This window comes from Marmota marmota, unplaced genomic scaffold (assembly GCF_001458135.2).
Source record: "Marmota marmota marmota unplaced genomic scaffold, marMar, whole genome shotgun sequence".
NCBI lineage: Eukaryota > Metazoa > Chordata > Mammalia > Rodentia > Sciuridae > Marmota > Marmota marmota.
Genome location: NW_026000026.1, coordinates 38,261,992 through 38,274,633, shown reverse-complemented (window position 1 = coordinate 38,274,633; position 12,642 = coordinate 38,261,992). Strand labels below are relative to the sequence as shown.

Here is a 12,642-nt window from a genome sequence, read left to right as displayed (position 1 = left end):
AAAAAAAAAAAAAAAAAAAAAAAAAAGATGGAACAAGAACTCAGTGTGTCCTAGGGCAGAGGGAGAATACTCAAGGAAGGATAAACTTGGAATTGGGTTTGGATCTTGTTCAACAATACCTTCAAGGTGTGGTTGCAGCCCACTAGAATTTGATGAATTACCCAGGCTAGGGCTGGCCCACACTCATTGTGTGCAGGACTAATCTTGTGATGCATAGGTGAACTCACACTGGTAGATGGGCACACTGAAGTTAAGAGGCTGTGGAATTAAACTAATTTATACAGGATAAAGGTTGGGTTTTTGGCTTAGTAGGCAACTATCCCCATTGAACATTTGTTATATATGCCTCTGGGACTAAGGACAGGCTGTGGGTATCAGGGACAATGTTTAGGGTATAGTCATTCTTTCTGGGACTGTCTGCTGTGTGTGCTGCTGTGTCTGGACTCAGAAGCTGGACAAAACATGTGGTGAGCTAGAGAAAGCTGTGCACCCAGGGCATGTAGCACTATAGAATACCTTGTCAGGGCCAAATAGTGGAGACAAAATTGCAGAAGCCCTCCCAACAAGCTACCCTTTCCTACTACAATGTATCTCCACTGCCCTCTACTGACCATGATTACCACTGTGCCCTCTGGCAAGGGAAGTATATTTAAAGGGTCCATATTCGCTTTTGCAGATAGGCAACAGAGGGTGTAATTCAAGTTGAGAAGTAATAAACTGATAGCTGGTAGAGTGACAAAGTAGTCTGATTCCTGTGCTTTTCACTTTGTGTTCTTTTTACCTCTCCTGTATAATTTATTATTTTCCTACTTGTTTTGAAATACTCTCTATATTATATATTAAATACCCAAATCCACACTTTAATTTTACTCTATTCCATTGGTATATTTGTCTATTTCTCAAACCACACTCTTTAAAAAATATTTTTAGTTGTAGATGGATACATACCTTTATTTTTATTTATTTATTTTTATGTGTTGCCAAGGGTGCATCCCAGTGCCTCACACGTCCTAGGCAAGTGCTCTACCACTAAGCCACAATCCCAGCCCTCAAACCACACTCTTAATTAGAGTAACTTTGAATAAAAAATTATATCTTGTAGGAGGAATAACTCTTCATTTTTCTTTCAGAGTTTTCCTGATCAGTAGTCTGCTTGTCATGTATCATAGAAGTCCTTGTGAAGTTTTGATGGTGAATTTATAGATTTGAATTTATTATATGTTAATCATTAATGTCTTTACAATATTGAATCATTAGATCTAGCTAGAAATATATTAATGCCTTAAGAACTGCTATAGAGATCTTATTTGGGCTATTCCTTTTTTGATATTTCATACATCTTTTTTTATGGCAGAACTTCTGGTATTTAGCTAAATTTCTACAATTCATTTTATTTTGAGTCAATCTGATAGTCTTAAGTTTTTGTAGTTTCTTTATATCCTGCTGCTGCTGATTATTATTATTATTTTACAAATAGTATATTGAAAAGCATCCATAGATTACTGGTTAAGGGTATGGTCTCTAGCACTAGCTGCCTGTGTTAAAATCTCAGTTCTGTGACCTTGGGCAGTAACTTAAACCCTTTGTACAAATGTTTCCTCATTAATCAGGGAGGGTTCCTAAGCATAGTTATGTAGTAGAATTCAGAGATCTCTTAAATAAATAACCTGACAAAAGAGTTTGGTACTGAACCTGATGTATATTAGGTACTGGTGCATATTTCATTGCCTTCTATCATCATCATCATCATGCTATTGTTATTGTTATCCTGACAGTGTTTGTAATACTAAGCTGTCCTCTGAGATAAGATTATTGTATGATTAACATTGTTATCTCACTTTTACATACAGTTTCACTTCCCAGAAATTGTCTAAACCACGTTTTAGGTTACAGTCTTGTCAATTTTTACTCAATGTGAAGATCTTCCTTTCTATTCTTTCTCTCTTATAGGTTAGGTTTTAAAATTTTGGCTTAACTTTTTCTAGTTTTATTTGTTTCCATGGTAAAATTGAAACTGTTTATAATAGTATTTATTCCTTAAAGGTTTTATGGTCAATAAATGTCTAGGGCATTTATGTACTCTTGATAGTAGGTAAATGCACATTTTCAGTTCATTTTTTTTTCTTTTCTGTTGTGAAATCTATTAAAAAGAAACTTTATTTAAATATTTAAATAAACCTTATTTAAATATTTGTATTCAATCTTCGCTGCTATAATTTATGATACAACATGAGAATATTTATCATATATTTGTTTTTTCTTATATCTACTAGATATTCACCTATTTATAAATTTGAATTTTATTATCTGTGATAACTAAGTTTTCATTACAATATTTAATACCTTGAAAGAGAATGATTTCCAAGTTTTTAAAAAGTTTTTTTATTGAAACAACATAACACTGAGTAGGAAACTTGGTGACATTTCTGATTTTTTTTTCTGCCCATTTTATTTTATAGGAATCAAGAACCCAGTCTCAGTTGCAAACAGACTTTTGTGTGAAGGGCAGAAGGGCAAGCTGTCAGCTGGCAGGATTCCTCCTTGGTAACCACTTTGTTCATTCTGATTTTCCCTAGGCTTTGGTCTTTGGTGCATGCAGTGTGTAAAAGTTTTTTTTATCCACAGAAGGTTGTGGCTCTTGGTTATGCACCAGCAGTAGGATGCCTTTGAGATAACTTTGTTCTGTGATCTTGGAATGTTTTGTATACTTGATAAAACTCCAGATGGAATAGAATATTATGGATTAAAGCAGAGAAGATCCAAGTTAATTTTTGGTTTTGTTTTTGATTATCAAGAGGTTTTGCTGTTACTAAGTCCTCAAGTAGGGCCATTATATTATGAAACTAGAAGTTTCTTACACATTCAAGTCCAGAGTTTAAAGTGTGCCACTTTGGGGTCATTTTATTGTGAAACTTAAGTATCTGACACAGTAGACTTTAGAGTCTAAATTAATTAACTTTGGGGAAGTTCTTAGAATAAAATACATTGAACGTTGTAAATAACCTTCATGAATGTGTTATCCATCACTAATCATTAACAATGTTTTATCCTTTATCTATCTCATGCATCTCACCAAAAAAAGATAAAAACATTTGTAGGCCAGAACTACATATCCAGAAGCTTTCAGTATGTAAGGGAATTTGATCTGTGTAAATGGTGTCATCTTAAATTGTTGTGGAGAAAAAGGATAGTGCAACCAATAAATTATGTTGGAACAATTGGCTACCTAGTGAAAAAACATTGTATTAAATTCCTTTGTTACATCACTCAGAAAAATACAGTCTAAACTTAAAAAGTATAATATAAAATGTTGCTTGTGGAATATAAAATTATAAACAACCTAAATGTCCATCAATGGCAAAATAAATTGTTTTCTAGTCATGTTATTAGGTACTCTGTGGCATTAAAAAAAAATAAAGAAAGAAAAAGGCAAGCTAGGGTATTGTTGTGCTGCCTGTAATCCCAGCAACATGGGAGACTGAGGCAGGAAGATCACAAATTTGAGGCCAGCCTTTACAGCTTAGTGAGATCCTGAGCAACTTAGCATGACCGTATCTAAAAATAAAATAAAATAAAAATGAATAAAATAAAAAGCACTGGGGATGTAGCTCAGTGGTAAAGTGCCTCTGGGTTCAATCCCCAGTTACCCCCCTCCTCGTACCCTCCCTTCCCCTGCCAAAAAGAGGAAAACATTTGTATATATAGTAACATTGATTACTATTAACATTAATTTGTTTGGAATTCCATGACAAAATACCATAGATTTGGGTGGCTTAAATAGCAGAACTTTTATTTTTCACAAATCTAGAGGCTGGGAATACCAAGATCAGGGTTTCAGCCTATTTGGTTTCTGGTGAGGGCTTTCTTTTCAGCTTGCAGATGGTTGCCTTCTTACTGTGTTCTCACATTTGAGATGAGATGTGGTGGAGGTTGAGAGAGGCAGGGAGGGAGAAAGAGATATTCTATTCTTCTAATGAGGACAATAATCTCATCATGAGGGCCTTACCTTCATGACCTTATCTTTTTAAATTTATCTCCCAAAAACCCTATTCCCACATATTGCAGTGGGGATTAGGGCTTCAATCTATGGTTATTAGGGGGACACAATTCAGTTCCTAGCAGTAGATCTCCACATTGTAGAGTTAAAAAAAATCAAATTGCTGATGATATGTTTGGATGAACATATATTTTCTTAAAAAATTACAAAATAATATGATTAAACTTTTTTTTTCTATCACACAGGTTAGGGAATGAAATGTCAACAAAGGGTTTTAAATTGCTTATACTGAAAAATTTCTAATGGAATCCTCATCCTTCCCAGTGTCTCACATCCTCATCCTGAACCTGTCTCTGTTATGTTCCTAGTAACAATTGCCCTGATTTTAAGGTTTTCTCATTCATATATATTCTTTATACTAGTATAACATAAAAATTTTCTAAGAGTATATAAATATGTAGATGTACAAATAGTTTTGGAAAGAATATTACCAAAGTCACTGTGATTACCTCAGGGAAGCAAGAAAGAGGGAACAAGATGAGGCAGTTGTCAAAGGGAATGTTTAGCATTTCAGTATTTTATAGGGAGAAGATATATGAGAAAAAGTGATGGCCATCTCTTCATTAAAATGAGATTATATAATAATGCTATACCTGCTTGGAACTAGCTCTCTGATTTTGTCACATACCTAGTTCTTCATCTTTATTCTTTGTTTTCAAAATTATTTTCATATTTTGCACTTTATATATTTTAGAAAATTTAAATTCATGTATTTTAGGATTAGCTCACTTATTTCCTTAAATGGGTTGCTGGAATTTTGATTAGGATTCCCATAAATCCATTTTTTAAGTTTTTTTTTTTTTGTATCAGAGATTGAACCCAGGAGTGCTTAACCACTGAGTCGCTTCCCCAACCCTTTATTTTGAGACAGCTAAGTTGCTTTGGGCCTAATTGCTGAGGCTGGTTTTGAATTTGGAGTCCTCCTGCTTCAGCTTCCCAAGTCATTGGGATTACAGACAGGTGCCACCATGCCCATCTATTAAGGTCTTTTTTACCCTCTCTGAACAGGGTTTTATATTTTACAATGTCTGTGTCTTACACAAGTTTTTCTGTACTTACACTGAGATATTTCATTCTTTTTTGACATTATGGTAAATGTGTATTTAATAAATATTAATTTTCAGTTCCTCATTGCCAGTATATAGGAATACAATTGATTTTATTATATTGAAGTTGCATTTGGGGAGTTTGCTAAAATCATATGTTATGGTACCATTTTCATAGATTTTATAAAATTTTCTACATAGATATTATGTCTTCTGGGAATAAAGATGGTTTTACTTCTTTCTTTGTAAGAGTCCTTAAATTAATTTCTTTTTCTTGCTTTATTGCACTGACCAGAACCTTCAGTGCAATGTAGAATAGAATTTTGAGAGAGAACATTCTTGCCTTTAATGTGATCCTAGGGAAGAAGCATTTGATCTTTCACCATTAGGTATGATTGTTGTTGTAGGTTTATCATAGATCCTGTTTATTATGTTGAGAAAGTTTTCTTTTTTCTTAAGTATGCTGAGAGTTTTTAATGTGTCTTACTTTCTCAAGTGCTTTTCTGCATCTATTAAGACGATCTAACAATTTTTCTTATTTAGTCAATATAGTGATTGACTGATTTTTAACTGTTAAAAGCAGTAGTTGTATTAGTGGAATAAATTCTACTTGGTTATAATGTATTATCATTTTTATGTTCCTGGTTGTAATTTACTAATTTGTGGAGAATTTTTAGATTATGTTTATGTGTGATCTTGGTTTATAGTTTTCTTGTAATTCTTTGGTTTGGTTTTCTGCTCCTTGGATGTATAGAGTTATGTATTTCATCAGATTTGGAGAAATTTAAGTCATTATTCTATCAGGTATATTTTTTTGTTACCCCCATCCTTTAGGACTCTGATTATATATTTAAAGACATACCCCCAATTTGCTATGGTTCAACTTAGAATGTTTTGATTTTACAATGATGTGTAAGCAATTTGTATTCAGTCAAAACCATACTTTTGTCTGCAGTGGGCCTTGGCATCCAGTTAGCCACCTGACTAGTAAAGGTAAATAATCACTCCTCTACGGTTGCTAATACTATGTTACTAAGCTATGATGTTCTGTAGATTAGCTGTATCAAATGTATTTTTGACTTAAAGGTAATTTCAATTATAGTGGGTTTACTGGGGCATAACCCCGTTGTAAGTTGAGTAGCATCTATATCTGTAATAGTTTTACAGACCTTTGATGATTTGTTTACTTTTTTCATTCTTTTTTTGTTCCTTTGTTTCATTTTGAAGTTTCCAAGGTTACTGATTATTTTTCTGCAATATCTAATTATTTCAAATCTTATTCAATTTAGTATTCAATTCTGACATTATTTTTTTTAATCTCTAGAAGTTTGATTTGCATTTTTTAAGCAATGTCTTCCATTTGTCTACTTAACATGTTTAATCTTTCTTCGACCTTCTTGAATATATGAATAGAGTTATAATAATTGTTTTAATATGTTTGTTGATTCTATTATCTTTGTTATTTCTGGCTTGCTTTCAATTAAGTGATTTTTCTCCTTTTTATAGTTCACATTTTTCTGCTTTTTTGTATGCTTGGTAATTTTTTAGTAAATTCCAAATACTGTGAGTTTTACTTTTTTTGGTGCTGAATATTTTTGTATTTTAACAAATATTCTTGAATTTCATACTAGGATGTGGTTAAATTATTTAAAACAGTTTGAGCCTTTCAGATCTTACTTTAAACTTTGTTGCATGGAGAAGAAGTGTTTAACCTTGAGTTAATTTTGCTTTACAATTGAGGCAAATCCTTTGGAGTAATAGAACTGATGTAGCTAGAATGAGGCTTTTTACTCTGGCTGGTGGCAGCCAAAGCTGTTCCTGGCCCTGTGCAAACTTAGGGATTGTTTTCTTTTAGAATAATCTGATTATTTGTTTCAAAGCTTTCGGTAATTTACTTTTTCACATGCACCAACCTCAGGCACTTGAAAATTGGAAGAGTACTCTGCAGATCTCTGGAATCTTTTCCCTATGCAGCTTTTTTTGACCTCTTTGGCCTGTCTGGTTGTCCATTCTGTCTCTTTAACTCAGAGACTGCTTTGCTCCTGTGCTATGGCCTGGAAACTGCTCACAGGAATGAAAGTGAACCCTATGAGTGCAGTAAGGTGAGGTTTATGGTATTTTTTTCAAAGATGACAATCCTCTGTTGCCTCATATCCAATGTCTAACAGCTCTTGCTTTCTATATTTTGTCTGTTGTTTTATTCATTGGTTCAGACAAGAAGGTAAAATTCTTTCCTGTTATTCAGTTTGTTGAGAAGTAGAAACCTCTCAAATATCTTGAAGTTTGCTATATAACTCTAGTAGTTTAAAAACAAATTCTTTGAATATCCTAAATCAACATGACCAAACATCATGGTTTAACTTTGAACTTATAATAATAATAGTTAACATTTATTGTATTGGAATATTGTAGCAGGCAACATTTCATGTGATTTGCATGTATCATCTCATAAAAATTTTTACAATTTATGTAGGTTTCACACATTTTGCAGTTAAAGAACATGAATGCCCAGACTTGCCCACAGTTAGATTGTTGGAAATTTGTGGAGTTCATTCATATCATGTTAGAAATAAATGTTTACACCCAGTCAGTTATTCATTTATTTATCCATTCATTCATTCAGCAAATATATATTGTTCATGCATGAAGGTAGAAAAACTATTAAAAGCAGATGGAAAGCAGGGCATGGTATTACATGCCTATAGTCCCAGCAACTTAGAAGGCTGAGGCAGAAGGATTTTAAGTTTGAGGCCATTCTGGGCAGTTTAGTGAGACCTTGTCTTCAAACAAACAGAAGTACTGGGTAGCTCAGTGATAGGATGCCTTTGGGTTTAATTCTTCTTGGGTTTAATTTAATTCTTAGTATTGAAAAAAAGGGAAGAAGTTAAAAGCCATGCATCATCTGTTGAAGAAGCAGACTCTTCTATGGGGTGGCAAGAAAACAGTGGATGTTTTCTAAGAAGTCTTTATGTAAGATATTAATTTATTTATATAGGTAATTGGGCAAGGTAGAAGGTATATCTGTTTGGTCTGTGTCTAAAATTGTAAAAACATTCAGCAGGATCATAGGTTCATTGAACAGTTCATTGCATTCATTTTTCTCTTGGCATCATTATATGTTGCACTATGTAAATAGTGGTGTTTGGTCAGACTACTGAAATGCTTGATATCTTAATAAAGTTGGTGGCATTGTCATCATAAACTCTCAAATCTCCTTGTTTCTTTATTTTACTTAATCTTGAATCCTTGCCCTCTTATGATTGGAATGCAACTTTGGTAGCCATTACCATATAGATCAGGGATTGGAAGCCTATATAACCTGTGGGCCAAGTTGAGTCTGCTGTTTTGTAAATAAATTTTATTGGAACATAGCCGTATTGATTTATTGTCAAGACAAAATTGTTGGAACAGAAACATTCTGACTCACAAAACCTAAACTATTGGCTACCTGGTCCTCCAGAAAAATTCATTGGCTTCTAATATAAATTATGGAAATTATGTGTTTTTTTTTTATGAAACAAGAAAGCTAGACAAGTGTTTTTGTTTTATGTTTAGTATGAATAGGATCTGAATCTGAAGTGCTCATTAGACATTCAATTTTTTTGAGAGGCAAATATAATATTGTTTATTTTAAATTCTATTTTATCTATTATAGTTCATAAATTCATTCAGATTTATAGTACTTTGGTTATATGAGTGTGAAAATAAAATTTAAAAACCTAAAGGTTAAAAGAAACATATACCAACTGTGAATTAATCAGAAAGTATAGACTTCATGGGATTGTAATTCAACTAAATAGTTTAAAAAACACAAATAATAATAGCAAATTTTATAAGGCAAGTAGGGAAATGTAAACACTGAATATTTTTTGATTTTATTTTTTCTATCTAAATTTTAAGTGTTAAATATATATATATATATTTTAATATTCTTAGAAAGTCATTTTTGGGAGCTGGGGCTGTAGCTCAGTGGCAGAGTGCTTGCCTTGCAAGTGTGAGGCACTGGGTTCGATCCTCAGCACCACATTAAATAAATAAAGAAAGAAAGAAAGACATTTTGTCCTTCTACAACTAAAAAATATTTTAAAAAGTTATTTTTGGAGATGCATATTAAGATATTTATAGTTGAAATTTTATAATGTTGGGATTTGCTTCAAAAATCTTGGCATATTCATGAGTAAGATTAGCAATGTATTAATAATTATTAAAGCAAATTGATGATCTATTGGGGTTATCATGCTATTCTCTGTACTATTGTTGCCTTAATCAATTTGGGCTGGTATAACAGGATACCATAGTCTGGATAGCTTATAAATAACAAAAATTTATTTCTCATATTTTTGAAGTCTGAGAAGTCCAAGATCAAGAAACCAGCAGATTTGATTTGTATTTTATGAGGGCTAATGTCACTTGCTGAGTCCTCCTTGCTGAGTCCTTATAGAGGTAGCTCTCTGGGACTTTTAACTCCATTCACAAGGGCTTTGCCTTCTTGACCTAATTACCTGCTCGAAAGACTCACATCCTGATTCCCTCCTAAAACTTTGGGGGTTAGGATTTTAAAATATGATTTTTTTGGGGGGGTGGACATAAACATTCAGACCATAGCAATTATATATTTTGAAAATTTCTATAATAAAAAGTTAGAAGTCAATTTTTTATTATTTAATTTATTGTTTGCACTTTCAATCAGCTTTGACTATTCAATAGTCTAATTTGTCTTTCTTCAATTTCATAGATTTATGATAAACAAAGAAATGATAGGTAAAATAAAAATCAGTTTTTAAGTTCAAAGAAATAGCTGTTTTTTTCTCCTATGTTTTTTCTTATCTAGAATAACCACTTTGATCATTAGGGTCCCAGAGGATCCTTGAGAGCTTTTTGAGTCACGTAATTACACATTTTTAGCAATTATAGAATCATGGTGCTTTGAAATGGGTGGTTTCTTTTCATAACATTGTCATTCACATCACCATTTTTGCCCAGGTAGCCCATTTCAGGTGTTTTGCTCAGTAAGCATTTGCAGCAGTATTTTCACTCAGCTTATTGAGAGTTTTAATCATCCTACCTTAATGCTGATCTCAGCTGATTGGTGCAGCTTTGTTTGATAACACTTTAGACCTACTTTGATGTAAATTAAGATGGGTGTGAGGGGCTGGGGATGTGGCTCAAGCGGTAGCGCACTCGCCTGCCATGCGTGCGGCCCGAGTTCGATCCTCAGCACCACATACAAAGATGTTATGTCCGCCAATAACTAAAAAATAAATAAAAAAAAAAAAATGGGTGTAACATAAGGAAAGTGCTGTTTTCTAGTTGATTATTTAATACCTTGCCAATGTTTACTTAATGCTTAATATGCTTCAGACGCTGTTCTAGATTGAGATTTATTGATGAAAACCAGATCTCTATCTTCATGAAGATTATAGTATATAAGAAGGAGACAGAAATAAACGGATGAATATGCTATGTCAATTATAAATTATATAGTATGTTAGAAAAATATGGAAAGCAGGATGAGGAAGATTGGGAGTACTGGGTAGGTTAGTGCACTGTGGAGAAGCATTTTTATTTTTTATTTTTGCATAGTTTATTGTAGCAAATTTATTTGTCAAACCTTGTAATGATGAATAAATGAAAAAAATATTTTATAAAATGCCACTGATTCGAGGTTTTGGGATTGAACTCAAAAGGACCAATAGGAGTAGTAAGACTACCAGATTCAACTCTGGACTGCCATATAGATCATTTAGTTTACTATTTCAGCATCTCTTTTACATCTTCACATTAACAGAAGTTATTTCTTTTATCAATTCTAGAAGAAGAAGATGCTAAAAATGCTATCAGAACAGCTTAAATTTATATCTAAGTTCTTATTTCAACATTTGAATTTTATTTGATTGTTTTTCTTTGTAGCAGTCTTCATTTGGTGTAAGAATAGGAGAAAAACTTTTCTATTCTCAGAATCCTTTGGAATTTTTAATTAAAAATCAAAACTTGAAGAGATAGAGGTACAAAATATCCTTGTTGGCTCTCTTTTCTTTTTTCGATGCTGTAAACTTCATGCCTACCTTTATATATATTAGAAAACAGTTACTGGGATTAACTGGTTTGTCATTGGAAACATCTGGATATGTTCTGAGTGTCTACTTAGTTTTTTGTTTTGCCAGTCTGTTAGGGGTCTTATAAACAAGTAGATCTTAAAACTTTAATATGTGTGGGCTGTGGCTGTGGCTGTGGCTCAGTAGTAGTGCACTTGCTTGGCATGTGTGAGGCACTGGGGTCTATTCTTACCGTCCCATATAAATAAATAAAATAAAGGTCTATCAACAACTAAAAAAATATTAAAAAATACTTCAATATGTGTTACTCTGAGTTTTTAGTGTTGAAATGATTAGAAGAATAGAACTAAAATATAGAAAATGAGGAATTAACAAGCAGGTACAAGTTCAAGGAATCCATTATTAGCTGACTGAGATCTTTAAATAAATTGGTTATGGAAGAAGAAATGATTAATTATTATGCTTACTGCTTGCTATTGCTATTTGCTTAGCCAAATTTCTTGGGGAATGGGATAATTATCTTGCATGCTGTTTGAAATTTTGAAAATGAATCTTTCACAGTAATCTAGTAGTAACATATTAGTCACTTTGTTAGGTTAAAACTTGCAAAAGTAGTTTTGGGACATAACAGTACTGTACTCACCATAGAAAAAATGATTCTGTGGGTTCTGTATTTTTGTTGCATCAAGACTTAGAAATATAAGCTTATCTCATTGTGTTTTGGCATCACAAGATGTGTCTCCTTATTTGGGGTGTGTCTTGGTATTCTACTAGGCAAGAATACCAAATTTGAAGATTTTCTTAATCTTAGACTCTTAACTTGATTAAGTAGATCTTGTGAAGTAAACTCAGAACCATGGTGATCCAAGATAAATCTTCATATTTTTTACTGGGAAGTCAACTATTTTAAATTTTATTATGTTGATTTTTTTTCTGTTTTTTACTTGTTAATTATTGCAAATGAGCAAAAGTTTAAAAGAAATTTGAACATATAGCCATATTATTATTTTGAACTATATCAAGAACTAGATTAACATGCAAGACTTTTTTCAGTTAGCACACAGTATTACTTGTATTACTTTATAATATGTAGACGATGACACTATGAGTTTTTAAAAGAATATTTTTTTCTGTTGTTAGCTTTTTAGTTGGAGAAGGAGCCTACAGATGGGCAGTAGATCATGGAATACCCTCTTGCCCTCCTAACATCATGACCACAAGTGAGTAAAAACTTCAAAATTTAAGCTATATGAGCATACATTCCTGAAAGTGTTACATTACTTCTGTTATGACTCATGTAGTACAAATATTTAAGGAAGCATACTAACATGTTGAAATATTTATAATTAAAAGATATGTGAAAAGTTACTTTAAGCTATCTTTGTATTCCTGAGGTCTCCCTGTTGCTTTCTCATGCTTTTAATAAAACCATAGCACCACCTGAGAGAGAAAAGAGAGAGAGAGAGAGAGAGAGAGAGAGAGA

General features: G+C 32.6%; 1 protein-coding gene across 10 annotated transcripts in view; it reads left to right on the top strand.

Moving 5' to 3' along the window:
• Nucleotides 1-12,642, top strand: part of Tasp1 (taspase 1) — a 275,265-nt gene that overhangs the window by 46,672 nt on the left and 215,951 nt on the right. For 8 of the 10 annotated variants that reach the window (XR_007350527.1, XR_007350526.1, XM_015482972.2 and 5 more), the window contains 2 exons: nt 2,460-2,544; nt 12,300-12,379. Coding sequence is in view for 6 of the 10 variants with exons in the window: in XM_015482972.2 (XP_015338458.1) it covers nt 2,460-2,544; nt 12,300-12,379 (165 nt within the window). In the remaining 4 variants the exon portion in view is untranslated. The remainder of the gene's footprint in view (nt 1-2,459; nt 2,545-12,299; nt 12,380-12,642) is intronic. The other 2 variants (XR_007350529.1, XR_007350528.1) reach the window with 1 other exon arrangement.